General features: G+C 42.0%; 1 protein-coding gene across 5 annotated transcripts in view; it reads right to left on the reverse strand.

Annotated features, from left to right (window-relative positions):
* Window positions 1–5,190: 5,190 nt before the first annotated feature.
* Window positions 5,191–20,178, reverse strand: part of STRBP (spermatid perinuclear RNA binding protein) — a 123,248-nt gene continuing 108,260 nt past the window's right edge. Inside the window, exons 14-18 of one of the 5 annotated variants that reach the window (XM_019728515.2) lie at window positions 19,523–19,657; window positions 19,179–19,319; window positions 16,433–16,556; window positions 12,029–12,073; window positions 5,191–5,912 (exon numbers count right to left, since the gene is read on the reverse strand). In XM_019728515.2, coding sequence (XP_019584074.1) covers window positions 5,908–5,912; window positions 12,029–12,073; window positions 16,433–16,556; window positions 19,179–19,319; window positions 19,523–19,657 — 450 coding nt within the window. In that variant the 3' untranslated portion in view covers window positions 5,191–5,907. Of the gene's footprint in view, window positions 6,786–8,607; window positions 9,236–12,028; window positions 12,074–16,432; window positions 16,557–19,178; window positions 19,320–19,522; window positions 19,658–20,178 lie in introns of those variants that run through there. The other 4 variants (XM_019728513.2, XM_019728516.2, XM_019728514.2 and 1 more) reach the window with 4 other exon arrangements.

A 20,178-nucleotide genomic window follows, 5' to 3' on the forward strand; every position in this document is an offset into this window, starting at 1 on the left:
AAAGAATGAGCCTGGTGTCTAGATTCTTTTTTTCCCCCATGGGGGGAGAGGGAGGCGAGAGATGAGTTGGGTTTTGCTTGTTTTGTTTCAAACCAAGAAAGGTAAGTAGAATCCACCACAGAGAGAAGATGAAACTTGCCGAAAGGTTTTGGGCTCCAGGACAGGCAGCGGTCTAGGCTAGCACGACAAAGCGCCAGTACTGAGCAGAGCACTGTCGGAATGGATGGGCTCGGCCACTTACTCGCTGTATAATTTTGGGCAAGTTATTTTGTCTAAGCCTCCATTTCCTCATCTGTAAAAGGAGAAAATGTCTAGATTCCCACATTTGTGGTGGAGTTCAAATCTCATCCCAAAGAGCTTCTATTAACTCTAAAAACAGCAGAAGAAATGTTCTTTCTGCTATGTGGTTAAAAAATCCCTGATTAGGAGCCACAATGTTTGCCACAAACCAGTCGAGTGGTTGGGAGCGGTCTCTGGGCTTCAATTTCCTTGTCTGTGCTGTGGGAATGGCCATTTCTCACTGCTCCTCCTCCTGAATGGACGGCAGAGCAGGAACTGAAATGGTGCCTGGGAGCAGGCTTCCCTATGTGCTGTCCTCTACAAGGCCAGGCACTCGGTCTCCCTCACACACAGGTCACTGCTCTGGACCTCGCACAACCTGGGTTCAAAAGAAGGTCCTTTCCACTGTTCCCCTCCAGGATTATGGCCGGTGGCTCGGGAAAAAGAGCCAGTTGCCAAGGATGACAAGCACCTGGGGTGAGGAGGGCTAGCCTTCTCTCACGGATTCTGCGTCCGCTCCCACACGTGGCTACCCCTCAGCAGATGCCCAGCTGCCACTCATTGGCAAAGGGGCTAGTGAAAGGGTTTGCAGCAGCACGGGTCAGACCAGTGCTGCAGAGAGACTCACACCAGTAATTCAGACACCAGCAGCCATCCAAGCGGCTCCTCAAGCAGGCCTCCTAAATGCCGGGATGGCGACCTTCCCCAAAGGCCCATCTGGGAACAGTCCCGGCAGTCAGAACAAGCAACTGCACCCCCCCATCTCCGCTTAGCACCACCGCAAACCCGGGCTGCTGCCCTTCCATGCCCCTCTTACCCAGTCAGAGCCTCACCAGCCTTCCTTCAGAGTCTGGCTCAAATCTTCCATGATGCCCCCATGACCAACCTCAGGCCAGAGAGTGTGCTCAGAAAGCATTAGCTAAATGAAAGCCTACCTCAATTTCCCATTGAGACTCAAACACAAAAACAAGCTCCAAATACAAAAGCTTCCTCTGTTCATACAGCCACACCTTAATCTTCCAGTCTATCTTGCTAGTTTGTTAAACAATCACTTTCAATCAGTCTGAAAGAAAATAGCCCTATTTTAGGCCAGGATATCTGCTCTAAAATGACCTCAAGACAGAGCCCAGGTTGCAGCTCAGGCATCTAGGACGGGCATTGACGCCTGTGACCTCAGAAGACCGGATAAGGCCCCTGGCCGGCTGCTCAGGCCTCACAGCTTCATTCAGACTCGCGCCCCCGCCCCTCCCAACCCCCACCATCATACCCCCTTCCTGTGGCGGCGGCGGAGGGTGGGGTGGGGTGGGGTGGGGGGGGGGTACCCATAAACTTCATTCCCAGACTTTTCATCCACAGCATGGGGTAGTAGAAAGAGAGGCTTTTGGCACTGAACAGAGCTGGGCTTCTTCTTGACCCTAGCATTTAACTCTGAGCCTCATCTTGCATCTGTAAAACAGCTAATTCCACCTCTAGAGGTTGGGTGAGAATTAAGAAGACTGTCCAAGTGCTTGGGACACACAAGATACCAATGTTGGCATCTTTCTTCCCTCTCTCCTACTGCTTCTTCAATCTACTGCTGCACACAGCCCAAAGGGGCCTAAATCGAAGGCTACTGTTAATTACCTGGGACATTTAGCTGACATTTTAATGGAGAGACCATTCATCCAAACCATACAGAAGGATCCAAGGGAGGAGACACTGAAAGCAGAGAGACTGGGCTCCTAGGCAGTGCTAAGAGAATGTCCTCACAGCAGCCAGGCTAATCCTGTTACCTCCTGCAGCCCATAAGCAGCAAAAAACCATGACTCAGACCACACATCTGCAGCTAGGATATGCTAATCAGACTTGCTTAAGTTGCCTGGGCAGATGGTGGCAATCTCCACACTACCCACCAGGCAGCAGTTTGCAGGAACGGCAAAGTTGTGCCAAGAAAGACCAAGACCCTCTCAGAACAACCAAGCAATTAAGATACTGACAGCTGATTGGTCAAGGAAAAAAGGCCCACCCTCAACCTTAGCTCAAGGAGGCAATGATTTCACCAAACAGCCACAGTTGAGGGATGGAGTAACTTCTGCCAGGTCATTGTTATACAAGTAACTCAGATTTAAGAAAAGCCTCTTGACTATAATGCAAATCTATCTTCTTGCCTTAAAAGGTTAACACTCAGTCCTGGTCTACACACTTTTTATAACCTTAGAGCATCACAGAACTCAATCTGTCTTCTCCACTTGGCTCATCTACCAACTGACGGGGACGAACCTTCTCACCTTTCTTCTGAGGCTCCTGAAGTCCACAGACACACTAGCCAGAAAGGGATGGGAAGATGTATATATCCTTTACTCAATCCAATAGCGTCAATTTCACCATCTACCCATTTCTCCTTTTGCTGAAAAGTAACTTACCAATTGTGTCTATAGATATAGATAAATGGCTAGATGGACAGAGACAGACTGATAGACAGGTTTTTTTCTAAAATTGACAGAAAGGAGGCCTCGTGGTGATGAGTGCAAATTTTTTTCCCCAAAGTGTTGAAGCAAACTTGGAAGAGAGAAGCTGCAGGAATGCTCCTCAGAGAAGCATATGAGTCCGTAGACTTCCAAGCATGCCACCCAGTCTCCTCTTTCTTTTCTGTGGTTTAGAATAACTTGCTTTCTACCTGCCAAACACTGGTAAGCTCTGAGTGTTAGATTCCGGGGTTAGCTGTAATCACACACACACTTTTTTCTTATTAGTGCACCGGTAGGAAACTTGGAATCAGCAGGTTGATATTCTAAGCTCAGCGGTTTTCAAGTCCCAGGCACACTTAAATCCCAAAGCAAGTGTATGTTACGAACCTCGGCAGCAGCCTGGCCAGTGACTTCCCCACCACAGCAGAAAAGTGGGCATTTTCCTTTAGCATGAACCTGCAGTGACCTCCACACCAAGTGTTTGTCTTATGTTTCCCGTCTAACCCCCAGGTGCTAAGGCAGGCCTCTCCCAAAGCCTGAGAGCACCCCAAACCTGTCAGCACTAAGGAACCAATGCAGCTGCCCAATCAGCAGGCCACACACTTGCTTCTCAACTACCTGCCAGCACAGCCTTGCCGCCCTCATGTACTTGTACTTGGTCACCTCAGCAGCCATGGTAAGAACAGTGCAAAGCACTTGAGTGTATCAACTCATCTAATTCCCAAGCCCCACAGGAATTTGCTGGAGGGGGGGAAATTCTTTGGCCCAGATTCCCACATGGTTTCTCTTCCCTATTTCTGGCTGTGCTGTAAAGCTTACATAACCTAATTTGCATTATGGTGCTATTTTTAAAAATCTCCAAAGATCACTGTTTCAAGCATCAATGGAAGCTGTTAGCTCCTACCTAAAATGATAATGTGGGAAAGGATATCTATTCTTACAACTAACTCAACTTGAATTTTTGACTTAAAAGTATCTTTCTGAAGATGCTATTAGGAAAGAAGGGACTCCTGTAAGAAGTACTAGCTCTATGCTCTGCAAATAACTGCGAGAAACACATCAATATTGAAACTCACCTCAGTAGGAGATAGTTTCTTGGCTGTGCAGTTGATATTCATCTACCACCCATCTCCCTTCCAGGCCTCCTGGTAACACTGAGAAATCTATGGTCACTGGTAGCATGGCATCAGATCATTTACAGAGTACGAGTTTGGAAAAATCACAACCTTGCTTGTTCTGATGACTTCAGACAGACCCCCAACCCCCACCTCCACCCAGGAGGCAAGGGCTTAAGCTCCACGGGAAGACCGTTCACAGAGGAGGTTGTTTTCAGCTTTAACTGCTCTTTAATGTCCCTGGTTTTGCTGCCTCTAGATTACTAGGGAACCTCCTTAGTTCATTCCCCTAATTCACTGTTGAAAACTGACCTCTACTGCAGTTGTTGATGAGAGCTAAGAAACAGGGAAGTTACAATGGATGACTGATTATAAGGGTAAAATTCCCCTCATTTGTCATTAAAAAAAAGAGCGATCAATATTTAAACGAACCAGTTTGTTCTTTGCTATACTATAAAAACTGCTGTAAAAAGACTGGGGTTATTTGTTATTTATTTCATTCAGTTCACTTACTTGGATAGAGGTCCACGAACATAAACCAGAGTTGGTTTCGGGCTGTCAAAACTGCCAGGGATATATTTAAAATGAGTGAATTTCCAAATGATGCCCATTTCAGTTGATGTCAGAGGGCCATATTATTAAATAATTTATAAATGAACTATTAAATAATTATCCTTTGACACTGCTAATGCATTATTTGCCTCCCAACCTAGGATATTTATAATAGGCCCGATTCCACCAACAAGGAGACTCTCAGACTTAAAGTGCTTCCAGTGGGCACAGCCTCTGTTTTGCTAATACCCAGAGAAGGACCTGGCATGTAATGGGCACTCGGCTGTTTGATCAGGACTAGAATGTACTTGCTACTAGTCAGCTAGACCTCACACAACCGTTTATAGATGCCAAACCCACATTCAACATACATACAGATTCTGTATGGGAAAGAAAGTTGTTCCAGCAACCTTCAAAGTTAGTAATAAAAAGAAAACTGCTACTTAGAGACAAATATAAAACATAAAATTCATTTTAATCTCTATATATAAAATACAGCCTTAGCACAGAACATCTAACACACACGAAATGCATTTAAGGGACACACTAAACGAAGCAAATCCTTATTAAAATATTTGGCCTAACCCTCACATCTTTTAAGTGAACTCCATGACGGTTGAGTAGGTGGGAAATAAACCATCAGGCTACCTAACCTAGAAAAGACAGGGGAGTTGCCTTAAGTCTATTTGGTCCATGCAGACTGGGTCTTTACCATTCTGAGTCTTGCCAAAGTTGGTTCTGCAAATAGTTAGCTTACCTCAATTATATATTTTTCCATAGTTACCTTAATATTTTGGTTTGTTTTTTTCATTTTCTATTGCTATTTATTTATTTATTTTATGGCTTCTTGCTGCTGTTGTATTAGGGCACACAACACAGATCAGAGATTTTCATTTCTCAGAGAAGTATCTCTCCCTGAGAAATTGGCACTTCAACCCCCAGTTTGTGTAGCAGCTACATGTAAATGGGTCCCGTCCTGTCAGCACTGCTGCCAATCTTGCTGCTCATTAAATTCCAGCACTTTGGCCAAAAGAACGCCCTGACGTGAAACCTTCTTAGGTGAACTCTTTCCACCAGTGGATTCTTTTATTTAAACGGGTATGTGTGTGGGGTTCACATATATGTTCTAGCACAAGTTTCTACACACATACACACACTTAACTCAGCAAAAGTGAAGTCTTTCTTGAATAGAAAGTAATCACAAGGATATTAAAACAAATGCTGAAAATAATTATTTTACATTTAGATCATAAAAATTTTAAAGGTAAAGTGATGACATAAGACCTAAGAGATCCAATACATCATATATGATTGTCATATATGCATGTTGTGTTCATTGATTTTTTTATTACTTTTCTCTTTAATCAGAAAATAAAAGAGCTTACCTTTGTACACTGAGACCACAGCTTACAGTCACTAGATCTCAGCCTATTTTATACAAGTGATATGGCTACGAAGGTCCGAGGAGAACGAGAATAAAGTGAGATAAACGTGCTGAAAACTGCTTAAAAGTATTAACCTGAAATACACAGAGGGTCCAACACCAATTTAAAAAATACATTAACGAGGTATTCCCAGCTCTTCAGTTAATTAATGATGACTGACTGATTCATGATTTTCAAACATTCACCCAAATTTAAAGAAAAAGAAGAAAAGGCTAATAATACCAGCAAAATCTATCAGTGTTTTGTTCCCCAGGTTAACAATTTGAGAGACTTCAAACAACTCTAGGACTCCTCACTTCCCCGCACCATGCACTGCATCTAGTCAGCATGAGGTATGTTGGGAATCGATTGGACCAATTATCTTGCACAGAAGATGGGGTGCTCCTGAAGCCTGAAGAAGCCCAAGCGACAGGCCACGTCCCTGGCTGGGTGCCAGCTCCCGTGCAGAGCATGGCTTCAAGGACAACCCTATCTGAGAAATTACAGTAGCGCAACTGACGCAGTCAGGAATGCAACTATTCAATTTATGTGCTAAAAAAGTCTAAAAACTGTCAGAAGACAGCTTAACTCACACACTAATTCTAAGTTCTACATTGGTCTGTAAACTCCCTGACAAGAGACTACGCTGGGAGGGGTTAAGTACGGATATTGCTAGGTTTCCAAAGGAAAAGTTTGAAAACAGACACCGTGGCTTTGAGGAAAGTATTGCTCTTCTTTAAAATGTTCAGTCATTGCTTTCCAAAGAAGGTGTCAGACTGGTGTATCTGAAAGCTGGAAAGCCTCATGGGGGTCACATTGCTCTTAAGACCAAGACATAGAAATTGCCATTTCAAGCCAGACAACCTGATGGTTCTAGAAGTCAGAGAAGAAATCTTGAGGGCCCAAGTGAATAATAAATGGTGCGACGCTCAGAGGCTGGCAATAGGGGCTGTCAATGAAAAAACCACCTACAGTGAAGAAAAGAGCAGAGAAGCAAAACTTCATGTTAATTTCACAGAATTGGGTGAAGCCAAGAGCTTCATTTATATTTCTCTGCTCTTTCAGCTGTAAGTGGAATTTTCATTACAAAATGGAGGGCGGGAAGGGCAAAAGGTGGGGGGGACACTTAATTCATTACAAAATTTAAACAGTTGAACTTGCATGGTTACCACTTCTAACAAAGGACTGACAGCTCAATTATTTTAAGTAAAGCAGAGAAATGTAAAAGTTTGCAGCAACTGGGCAGGTTTACGACATGTTAGTAACTTCCAACAAACAACAAAATAAAAAAAAAGGACTTGGTAGAAACCATTTGAAAGGACTGCCATCATGTTGGAAAACAGCACAGCTCCCTTTCCGCCATTGTGGAGGGGTTGGGTTACGAAGCTGAGTAAGCTACTTCAAAAGATTTTTCTAAAGAGAATCTCCAGAGAGATTCCAACTTGGAATGCAAATTTGACGATCAATTTCAAATAACAATACAGCTGCAGCTGCCAATTAATAGTATTCCAAAAACAAAGAGGACTATTGTAAATATTGAATTAATAAAAACTGGACACTACCAGCCATGCTTTTTCTTCTCAGTGATGGCTCTGTTTCATCCATAGGTCAGCAAAACGAATCAATGAAACATGAAAACTCCCAGCTGAAATGGGCCCTCTTGTTCATGTCTAGCCACTAATGCACAGGATGAGAATGGTAAGTTCACAGCTATTTCTAGCAAGTGATGAGGTTTTATTAAAGTATCACCCACCACTAATAAAGACAAAAGGTCAAGGAGCAGAAGTAACAAACAAACCATTGTGTAATAAACATACATTTGAGAAGCGACACTAACATTTGTTTTAAATTGCCCATTTCACTCTCATTTAGTGGTCCCAAAGAAATCTGGTACATAAATTTGCCATACTGTGTGAGGCCCGTTCTCACTGATGGGCTGTGTTCAGCTCCACAAAACAGAATTTAAAAGGGAAGAGGAAAGCTAATTCATACTAGAAAGGGGCATTTTTTAAGACATAGCAACTTGTAAATATCAGCATGGGACCACACTGTTGCCTTCATGGGGGTGAGTACCTTAATGAAACCATTACCTTCTAGTAACATCATAGGCTTTCCAAACAAGGTGAGAATGCACGTGGAAGGTTCAGGTCTGCACCCTTTCCAGAACAGCACCATGTTACCGACTGGCTGTTTTCACCAGCTTAACCGGTGTCTTAGGGATAACTGCTGACCCATGGCTGAAACCTGTCGCTTTTCACAGCAGCACTCCACAAGAACTGGGACAATCGAAGAGCAAGTTTCATGGGGACCCTGTTGCTGCTTTCGATTCTGATGTGATTGAAGAGGAAAAGAGGACCCTTCAGCGAATCCCGGAAACACTGCTAACCTTCTATCTGCATGAAAAAGCCAGGGGGTGAACACAGTACCTTACAGAGTGAAGAAGGCCACAAGAACAAGAGAGGGTGATTGATCGATTAATTTATTATTTTTTAAAAAACTTGGAAATTCGGAAACTAAAATAATCACATTCCTCCTTTCCCATGTTGGGGTCGTGCCATTATTTGAATAAGCAATGCTCAGGGGACAGAATATACCTAGGTCATGGGGCCGCCCTTGCACAGCAGGAGCACAAAGGACTTACAGAGTCAGCGGGTGCCCCGCCTAACGACCGCCTTTGTTTTAGCAGTTTGCTTACAAGTGAATGGGATTTCTAGGGCTAAGTTATTATTAGTTTTCAATTCCTTGTAATTTGATACCAAAACATATCAAAAATAATAAGCTAAAACAATATTCAAACCCATATTTTATTGGCTTTAATTACACACTGCAATATTTACAAAGTTAAAGTTTAAATGAAAAGTCTCTATTGTATTAAAAAAAATAACTACAGCCCGAATTAAAGTGCCCTGGGGCAAATACATGTCGATCACCTAAGAATCAGTGACTGCATCAGGAACCAGGCAGTACTCTTGTTACAACAAAGCAGTTTATTTGTGATCAGTGTTTGAGACTCTATACAGCCTTCACAAATTTAATTTTACATAATCTGATACTCTTAAACTTTGAACTGCTAGACTTATTTCCCTACAGCAGAAGGGCTGGTATAAGTTATTTTCCGGAAATGAGGTACCGTTTCACAGAACTAGTTTCTTTTTTTTGTTTGTTTTCAAGTTTTAGAGAACTAAATTTGCATTTGTTAAAATCAAAAAGTAGGAAAGATGTTCTTTACAAATAATTTTGATCAAGTATGTGTTCAAAGAAAGCAGGATAAAAAGGCTTTTTCTCTAACATTCTGTATTGTACTGTATTGTTGTTCAATAGGAATTAGCTTCTGTCATTTGCTAAAAGAATGAGTAGTGGGGAACAGGATATGTTGGGAATTTCATAACGGGTAACAGAACCATTCTCTTGGGTAAACCTACAGAGAAAAGAAACGGAGAGGACTCCAAATAAGTTTGATAATCCAATAAAAATTTCAGGTAAAAAAAAATCTTACAATAATTATCATTAACCTTTTCCAGATTAGTCAGTCAACATGTACCATTTTGGAAGAGGCTCACGATCTCTCACAGACTCCAATTTTGAAATTGTTCTTAATATTTTGATAATATTTTCCACTCAAAATTAAGATGGCTACATCACAGGAAGAATTCTATTCAGAAAGCAATTTCATACGAGGGAGCTGCCATGAATCCTAAAGATCGAAAGCAATGCTATTAATATTCTAAAGTGACCCTAGAAATCCATGTGGGTTCTCAGTTTGGCCCATCACTATTATAGGAGAAACGGGGTCCAAAGCACAGCTTTGTGTTCAGGCCTGAGCTCCCCAGAAAGACGGCTCCAAGTGGAGTCAGCCCCGGTGCTTATCGTGTTCATGGCTACTGCCAATATTGGCATGGCAAATCTGGAAAGATTAATTACTGCCCTAATTTTGTAATTAATGAGTTCTTGTGGCCTCACAAACTTCTGCATACTCAAGCCATGATTTGAAATCTGCTCCTATTTCTGTTCTAATCTCTAACCTATGGAGAAATCACAAAGCAGCAACAGCAGGTACTCAAGAGCACCAGATGATCAGAGGGAAATTACCCCACATGCAACAGCTTTACAAAGGCCAAAAGACATATTTACCTTACAGCCAAAATAAAGCATCGTTTTTAGTAGGTTGGCATCACAGTAACATTTAAAAACCAAATCTTTTATGTGAAAAATGGGGGCATCAAATTTCACCAGCTTTGGAAGTCAGTTATATGGCACATGGAAGAGAGGAGCCTTCTGAAGCGGGGCTCAGAGGCCGCAGGGTGAAAGTAGAATGTTAGAGGAAGGGGAGGAACAAGAGAGACAAATTAAAAAGGACTGAGGAAAAACGTGAATGTAGCTTACAGCCTAGATATAAAAGTGTTTTAAAGGGAAAAATGAAGTTCTAGCAAATCTGGACTGAAGAACGTATGACTTACTGTGCCTCAAAGAAACACAGACTTCAGAACCTGCCCAAGGGGACAGGTGCTTGGTGCTCCCAGGGACTTCTTACAGTGAGTCAGTCAGTGAGTCACATGCACCTGGATGCACTGACCAGACCTACCGTGTTTCTCCGACAGTAAGACCTAGGCGGACAATCAGCTCTAATGCGTCTTTTGGAGCAAAAATTAATATAAGACCAGGTCTTATAGTAAAATAAGACCTGGCCTTATAGTAAAATAAGACCTGGCCTTATATAATACAATACTATAATATAAGACTGGGTCTCGTATTAACTTTTGCTCCAAAAGACGCACTAGAGCTGATTGTCTGGCTAGGTCTTATTGTCAGGGAAACGCGGTAATTCCTAGAAAGGATGAGGTGGTCAGGATATCCAGAAGCTGGCTGAATGGTTAAAGGCAAATGGCCAAATCAAAAAGAGCTTGACAATGGGAATTTAGAAGAAATTCTTGGTGAGAGCATAGTATGGAATGAGTGCCCAACTGCTAGTCACCCTCTGTCTGAGAACATGGGACTGTGGGGAATGTTGAGGAGCCCTGAGCAAAGCAGAGTGCCCGAGGAGACGGGCAGGCAGGGCAAGGACGCAGCTCCAGACCCTGCAATGGGCCTCAGACAAAACACACCCCAAATACTGGCCACCCTAACAGCTTCTCCACAACCTTCCAGGATATAAACTGCCTATTTTAATGGGGAAAGGGGTCAAACTGTTCACTTTCTACTTATTTCTATAGTTATGAAATCAGATGAAGCTTCAATTTAGCAGTGTCTTAAGGACACATAATTTTCATCCAAACAAAAATGGAAAAGCTGATGCATGGAAAGGAAAGCAGAATGACAGGGCTGGTGGCGCCGAGCGCAGGGGCTGTCCGTCCTGTGCACGTGCACACCGGGCCGGGCGCACGGGCACGCACACACACTCGCGCACACTTTCTCACAGGTGCACACACGTGCTCTCCTCCCTCAGTGACAAACATCTTGCATGTGACTGATTCTATAGCATGTAGCACCTGAGGTAGGAAAATGTCTAAGAGATCATATCACTGACTCCAAACCTATTGCCTCCATTGCCACATAAACCTCATTCAAAAGTTATCCAAAGGGCCACTGAGGTTCATTTCTGCATTCACTTTTATTTTTTATTTTTGGAGAGAGAGGAGCCACTCCTGTGATTTTCTAACATGTACTACAGACTTTCTGCAGTATAACTTAAGTAACACTGCTGGTGATAGCCCCCTATCACCTCTCTGGGACCCGTTTACTCCACCTCTAAAGGAAAATTCACAGAAGAGGATTACAGCTACAAATTTGAAGTGAGCATTTCCTACCCCTAACTGAAATCCCCCACAGTTCACACAGTTTCAAACCAGAAATTTAAACATAACTGCATAACTGGCAGGCAGCCAAGCTAGAAAGTGCACATGGCCCTTCAGTAGCCTTTGAATGGAGTGTGAGTTGGCTGTAAGAACTACTTAAAATACTTAATTCCAGTCCGGTCAGAAACAGGCAGTTAGAACAAGCAGTCCTGCATCAGGCAAAGCAGAGAGAAGAGCAACTCCAACCAAACCAAGAACCACAAGGTTGTGGCATTTTCAAAGGGAATTGAAGTTGGGTCACTAGAATGAATAGGTTTGAGATCCTCCAATTCATTTAAAGAAACCCTACATACAAACTGTGCTTGGGATTGCTGTGACAGAGTCACTACCAGGAGAAACCAGTAAGATGCTGTACATACCATAGGCAGGGGCAGCTGTGCTGTAACCATATGGTGTTCCATAGCCTAGTGCAAAGAAGAAGAGAGCAGATCAGTCCAGGACAAAGGGCAGCTGGCACTGGCCCAATTCACAAGTACCACCAGACCCGAGACCTTGGGCCCTGAGGATTTCTTCCAGACGCTGGATGAACGGGAACCAGAATGGCTCTAGTCTACTGGTCCCCTCGGGCCTATAGAACGGAAGCCTTTCGCCCGGCCTCTATAGGTTGCCCTGACCTACCAGAACCCCCTGGGGCCTCCATCTCACGACACTGGACACACTACTGTAATTACCGACTCCTCGTCTGTTCCCACTAGAGCGGCAGGAACCAAGTCTTACACATCTTCGCATCACCTGACCCCAGCAGAATGTCTGGCATATAGTAACCACTTGCTAAATATAATTTGTTGAACAAAAGAACACTGAGAACGACTCAAATCACCAATTTCTCAAAACTGGAAAACGGAACTTCTTAAGTCTCTTTTCAGAAAGCAGTGACAGAGCTGGCTGAAGCCTCAACTGCCAATAAGGCGGGCGCGGATCAGGCTGTGGACCTGCGGGCGAGGTCCACGTCTTGTCGGTATGTGTATCCCTGGCCCCAGCCCAGCATAGGGTCTCTCAGTAAACACTGGGAAATCGACATTAGCATCGGTCAATGTCAATAAAAATAGCTCATATTGTCAATAAAAACAAATACAAAGAACACAGAAGGTTTTGAACCAGTTGGTTCTGGCACAAGTTTCTTGTATGTCTTGAGATGTATAACTTCTGAGTTGCCATTTTCTCATCTGTAAAATGGGAAACCTTCCAAACTACTTTATAGTTTTGTAGAGATTAGGAATACTATGTTAATCAAAGCTACAATCTTTAATCTTTCAGTAAAACAACTTTAAAAATATATAAATACCAAATCACTTGGGTAAATCTCTAGGAAAAAATTGGTATCTAAAATAGAGCCAGGGCACAGACTCTCTGTGGTCCCTCACACTATATCCCTAACAAAGCAAGTTTTGTTTGCATTACAACCCCTTTTTCTATAATCATTTCTCCTGCTCAGAATTTTTTTTCCTCCTTTTCTAATTGACCAACTACAACGCATCCTTTAGATCAGGACCAAATACCACCTCTCCCAGACTCGCTAGTTACTCCTTGGTCCACCCACGCTACAGCTCACATCGCATTACGTGATGTTTACTCAACTGCCTGTTCCTACCCATCTGAGCCTGAGCGCTCACTAGGGCAGATGCCAGGTCTTCTTTGAATGCCCAGTTCTTGTTTGAGACAAAACACTCAAATGTATGCTAAACAAGTCAACTGCTCATGTCTCTCCTGAGAGATGAAAATGTTTCACTTTTTAGTCTATCTATACTTAAGTCATATACAACTGGGGTAGTACAACTTAGTTTTACTCTTAGTCTTTGATCATCAGTAATGTATTTCAAGAGGACACAACACAGTTGAAATAAGCAGCAGGGACAGTGTCAGAGGCCAAAAGAGAAATTAATGCTTAAAAAAGCAAGTTGTACATCAAATCCAGGAAAAGGTAGCTGGTTGGCTAAGGCTACAGTTTCAAGGGTTTTACCAAAACCTCCTTTGAGAGAGATGAAACTATTCAGCTGGACACTGGGGCTCTAATCCTGACTTCACCTCTCTCCCTAGCAAGGTGATTTTAAATTGCACCTGTTATTTAACCTCTCTGAACCTCAGTCTTCTGCAGTAATTGAGTTAGCGGGGAATATAATTAAATAATATATGTAAAAATACTTAACTATAGTGCCTGCTGCACAAATGGCATAGAACCTATTCATAATGTAAACTGACCTCATCTGAATCTTCTCTAGGTTATAAAAGGACTTCATTTTTAAAAGCTTCAGGAGACAGGCTTTTCAGAGGTCAATGCAATGGCTTAAGAGAGAGGCTACTACAGAGCAGACGAGCCTGGCAACAAGCAGATATAAATGATTCCTTTCACAATTACTGCCACTAGACGATGGCTGCTTTCCCCTCGAGCAGGAGGTAAACGTGCCAAGACTACGCAACTACAGACCAAACCAGATGAAGCCCCAACAGAACACGTAATCAAAGGCAGGAGAGCTCATCAATAACTTGCCTGTTGTAAAATGAAAGCTGCTTCCTTTAAATAATGCAAAAAAAAAACACTACTAAATTTCAGTAGAAATAGTGAGATGCACAGAACAATGTCTTAAAATTTTGGACACTAAACTGTATCAAACTATAACTAACCTTTCCCCCCAACATTCCTGTTTCAGCATCCTGTCTCCTTAGATGGCACGATCATCCAATCTAGTTCCTCTAGCTCAAAATCCTGGGAGATATCCTTGAAACCACACTCTTTCATTCTCCATATTAAATCCATCAATTTTGCTTCCAAAGGACTCGTTTAATCTATTCACTTCCTGCTACCCATCTACTTCCCTATACCCACTGGACACACCACCGTCTCTTGCCTGGGCTGCTAGTTTACAAAAACCTTCACTGTCTTGTCAGACCCACTTCTGTCCTTCCAATCTTGACAACAGAGTCTGACCTCTGATCTTGTCACTTCTCTCCTTAAAATCCTTCACAACTTCCCACTGCACTTAGACTTCTAAGACCAAAATCCAAGCCACGGCCTCCAGGACTGGGACTGAGCACCCAGCTTTAGCTCGTCGCTCCCCCACCCCCGTGCTCTCCACATTACATTTTGGCCTTCCTCCAGTCCTTCAAATGAGCCACGTTCCCTAGCACCAGCAGCAGGTCTGTGCACATGTCCTGCCCTCCGTGGGCAACACTGTTCCACCCCACCCTGCTCTGAGTTAACTCCTACTCATTCTTCAGAGCTCAATTCAAGTGGTACTGCTCAGGGAGGCCTTCAGGGACCCAACAGACCATGGCAGGTTTCTCTGTTACATCCTCTCATAGCATCGTGTCCTCCTCCGTCAGCATCATCCCAGTTTACAATTGTGATTATCTGACTAGTATGTCTCACTTTAGACCATAAGCTGCATGGGAGCAAAATCCATGTCTGGTGTGTGCCAAAGCAGGCATGCCATATTGGAATGAGCAAATGTATTCTTAATATGACACATCTTTGAGCTATGCTCCTCCTGGAATCAATTTCTAGAAGCATAATTCCAGTCACATCATCCATAGATGTTCCCAGACAGCCTATTCTCTTTCTTAGGAGGAAAAAAAAGAGGTCTAAGTAAACTTCTTAGGAGTGTTACATTAAAAAACAATGACTGGATAAAATCCAATCTTTACGACAATGTCTTCTTGATCAACAACAACAAGAGGTTTACTTGTCAAGTTAAAGGTTCCATATTTTCAACACTGCAGAGAACTTGATTTTAATGAGACAGCTGTACACCTATTGCTCAAATCACATAAGGACTGGCCCTAAGGATTAGAAGAGAAGGCAGAGAGAAGGTATCTTTCCCCACTCTCACAAGCCATGTGGTGAGATGGAAAGAATACAAACTTGGGACTTGCAAACACCTACTCTTTGGTCTGCTGTTTACTCGATGTGTCACACTCGGCCTTGTCTCCCTAAACCTTAGTTTCCTTATCTGGAAAATGGAAATAATTTCTACTTGAGGAAACACTGTGAAGATTAGAAACAATTAAGGGAAATCATTTATATGAAAGTATCTGGTGTATAGTAAGCTCTGGATAAATAAGTTCCCCCTTTTCTCTTTTGGTACTTCTTTAGTCTTTGATGATTCCCCAATATTGAGTTAAGGAAATGCTAATAAGGCTAGGCTTCACCCCAATTAATTAGCCTCTTATCAGCTTTTTCTATCCTGTTACACGTCATCTATCTCCTACCCTGTTTCCCCGAAAACAAGACCTAGCCAGACCATCAGCTCTAATGCGTCTTTTGGAGCAAAAATTCATATAAGACCCGGTCTTATATTATGCTATACTACATAAGACTGGGTATTATATTATACCCGGTCTTATAGTAAAATAAGACGGGTCTTATATGAATTTTTGCTCCAAAAGACGCATTAGAGCTGATTGTCCAGCTAGGTGTCATTTTCGGGGAAACACGGTGTCGTCCCCCTGAATACACCCTGCTCAGATATCCAAACTCCTCAATATGTGGAATATATTTCAGCTTCCTCATTGTCAAAATGTGTCCCCTCAACCAAGTGCAGTATTCCTCATCTGTCACCTCACTCCAGGAAGCCTCTTGTCACTCAGCAGATTCCAGGAGAAAACCTATGACATTCTGTAGATCCTCTTTTCAGTTTCTGTGCCCACCCATCCTATACCCATGTTATGTTTCCAGAGACCGTGTATACCTTGGAAAATAAAGGACATGCTGTTCTTCAAACTTTGGCCCCCAAAAGGAGGCATATCTCTTGTGGGTTGTACTGTACCTGGAGCTATGTAGCCAGGAGCAGCTGTGGCCCCAACAAAAGCTCCCCTGGTTAGAGTTCCTCTTCCTCTGCCCCGAACAGCCTGGACTGCTGTGGACACAGCAGTATTCACAATACCCTTTGCCTGTTAAAATAACATATTTTCATTACCGAGAGAAGTAAGAACTATCCTATCATCTCTGTCATGTACAACTTCTATGAGAAACTTGAGCCTGCGGATGAGAAATGAGTCGTCTATGACCTTAAACGTTCACTTTATCATCTGTAATATGAAAATGACACCTGCCATACAGAGTTATTCTGGAGAATACGCTGGGCACATAAAAGTATGTACATAACTTCTTTTCACTTGAGGGTTACCCAAAAAGAGTTAATTTTCTACATACAAATTTCAGTAGTCAAATTACATCTAAAGTCAATTTAGGCCTGACTAAAGTAATTGTACACATTTGATATCCAGGTTCAAAATCCATTGAATTCTCTGCCCACAGCCAAAAAAATTACTGCAACAACAGCAACAACAAACCACCTCGAATCAGCTGAGAACCTGAATGGGTTTTTTTTAAAAAGAACTAAGAAAGGATGCCAGATGTAGATGGCAGTTTCTGCTCTAAGTTACTACGACTTCAGGAAGTTTCCTGTGATTTCCTTGAGCCTGTTTCTCCTGGGGGTGGGATGGGGAGATGTATCATTCATTAAATACATAAATACCAACTCTAAAGTTCCTTCATGTTCTAAAATGCCATGGACTCTGGTAAAGCCACATAATCTCTCTGAGTCGCCCCAGTAATTATAAAATGAGGATAATGATACCCACTTTGCTTTCCTTACTTCAAGAACAACTGAGAAAATAGATACTAAACTCTTAAAAGCAGACGAGGTAAGTCACGGAGTAACTGGACACAGGGCTGCTAAAACATCCCTTTCCAAAACTGAAATTTTAAGAAAATCAAAGGACATCTACTTTTAAATTAAACGTTATACTTATTTTCTAAAAACTCAAGCTAGAAACTGCCTGCTATGGGCAAGGTGCAGGGGAGGCGGCAGGGCCTCAGAGCTCACTGTGTGATACAGTCCGCAGCACCCAGCTGGCTGCAGGAGCCAGGGCACACACACTTGTCTCACACGGAAGTACCATCATCCTCTGCTCCTCCTAGGTCAGCTTCTACTGCTAGTGTGACTGGGCAGAAGACAGTTTCAAGGTTGGATGTATATACACAGGGAACTGCCATTTTTCTTTTGGGCTGAAAAAATCCAGCCCACAAATCCAAAATAGACCGCTTCTTGGCTGTCAAGCACATTGAACACAGGAGTTTATAGCTTCTGGTATGGAAAATTTCTACAAATCAGTGAACTTCAATCAGACATCTTTCTTTTTTTTTCTTTAAACACAGCCTAGTCCAAAGTAGTCAGGAAGCAACAATCTGGTGGCAACAGAGTGACTTCACACAAATCAAAGTCATGTCTACTAGTGCCAAACTTCATTACCTAGTATGTCTCTACACGTAGGCTTTTTAAACATTAAAATTAACTAACCAAATACAAGATGTAACCCGTAGGAAAAACACACCAAAATAAACAAGGTAACAATTATCTTTCTACTAATTTAGAACGTATTTCAGAAGATTTTAGGAAAAGGAAATCCACTTATTGTCTCTCTACATGTCTTCCTCTGTAATTTAAACACTTTATTTTTATTTCATCTTAGTAAAAATTAATTTTACTTGTTTATATTTTGAATCCTAAAATTTAAGCAGTGTTTATTATGGTAAATACAAGAAGGTTAAATGAAAACAAATTTCTACGACGGATCTAACATGCAATAAACAATAAAATGCCCATGGTCATTGGAACCTCTACTATCAATTAACTTTGTTATTTTATTATATGCAGTATCTTAATTTCTTCAAGCCTTGTTTCCTCATCTGTAAAATGAGATCAATTCTACCCTCCTATAAGGACTTAACATATGTAAAAGACACTGTTTTTTAGAATCTTAAATAATCTTAAAGAATCTTAAATAATCTACGCTTCGGTCTATTAATATTTGTAATTGATTTCTTCCTATCACATAATATATTCAGACTTATTACACCAGTACTCTCCATGAGGGAGAAAATGTAGCTTATGTTTATTTATGTATCTCTTGTTCCTTCAGTCATGCACGTGGTATATATCTAGAAAAATTTTTGAATGTTTAACTGAATGGATGGAGAGTCTGTTATCCAAAAGCGTGTTGTTAGGAAGCCATTTTTCTAAATGCCTTCAGCACACTGACATTCCCAACAAACAGAGGTAACACGGGGCCAATCTCTACAGTGCCAACCCCAACGGGAAACCCAAAATAAATAATGCAAAAGTTCAAAACTGAAAAGGAACTGGATAAGCATATACAGACTCTGATGAAAGCAAGGCCCAACCACTCTTGGCAGCTTCCCTAAACTAAACAAAGGCTAACATCTCATCAAAGTCCAAATCCCTCAACACGACCTCATCAAGAATGACCTAATGCCCTCAAGTAATGTTAATAGTCTCTTTTTAATATACGATTTGCCTAGAATGACCACAGAACAGGGAACTACTGACACATTTACATTATTCATGACCTAACCCAAAGAAAAGGTTGGTAAACCCAATAAAAAGAAATAATTTCAGGAGAAGTGCAAGTGGCACAAAGACAGAAAAGGAAATTTAATTCTGGTAATATTTTCAAAGTTATTACAAAGGTTTAATGCTTAACTCATACCTGAGGGATAATCTTCTTTTTCTTATTATTCGCTGCGTTGGGCCCAGAAAACAGCTTCTCCAGGGCAGCTAATGCTGCACTTGCTTTTGCCACTTTCTTATTTGGACCCGCACCTCTGAATTTCTGTCCATCTACTTCTACCTAAAACCAAGAATAACACTTTGCAGTTAACCCAAGCAGTTCCTCTATGTAGTTTTAATTTAAATGTATCATAACACAGAAAATACCAAACGTCAAATAATGCAACAAGAATTGACTCAGTCTAAAATTTTTTTACATATAAACTCAGGATATCCTATGCCTTTAAGGGAAAAACTAAGATTGGCTTGTAGCTAGGTACACACCTCCATTACAAAGCGTTTGTCATGGCTTCCTCCAGTCTCCGAGATGAGCTCATACTTAAGACCTCTTCTTTTTTCATTGAGCTCCATTACGGGGTTTTTGCCACTTGCTGTGAGGATAGGGCCCTGAGTTCTTACCTAAAAGGAGGTTCAATCGAGTCAGATTTTAGAGTATGAAATGTCTTATTAATAAAGTTATACTATGTCTCAGTTGAAAAAGAGGCTCAGAAATTGTACTTTAAAGTACTGAGGGGCTAGGACACATAATCACCTTTATATACGAATAACAAAGTGTCTTTAAAGGTATGGAAACTATAAGCAATAAACATCACAGTCAGTCATCTGGCCAGCCTGCCCGGTGAAACAGGGCTGTCCCAACAGATCAATGTTCAAGAGCAAGGTAGCCGTGCCATTACGTGGTACTCTAGCGTCTCATCTGTGGCCTTTGTGATCTAAGAATAATCATCTAAATGACTAATAAAGTGGCTCGAACAGTTGAGGTTCACATAACAGCAGAGTATTCACTGTTCTCCTATTTAGGGTTAGAAGAAAATAACTCAATTTAGGATGTAGAAGAAAATGCCCCTTCACACCTCTCAGTCTCTCTAAAGAGATGAAAGGACACCCAAGGTAAAAACAGCAGACTGCAGACTATGGAT

Source organism: Rhinolophus sinicus, linkage group LG04 (genome assembly GCF_036562045.2).
Source record: "Rhinolophus sinicus isolate RSC01 linkage group LG04, ASM3656204v1, whole genome shotgun sequence".
NCBI classification, from domain to species: domain Eukaryota; kingdom Metazoa; phylum Chordata; class Mammalia; order Chiroptera; family Rhinolophidae; genus Rhinolophus; species Rhinolophus sinicus.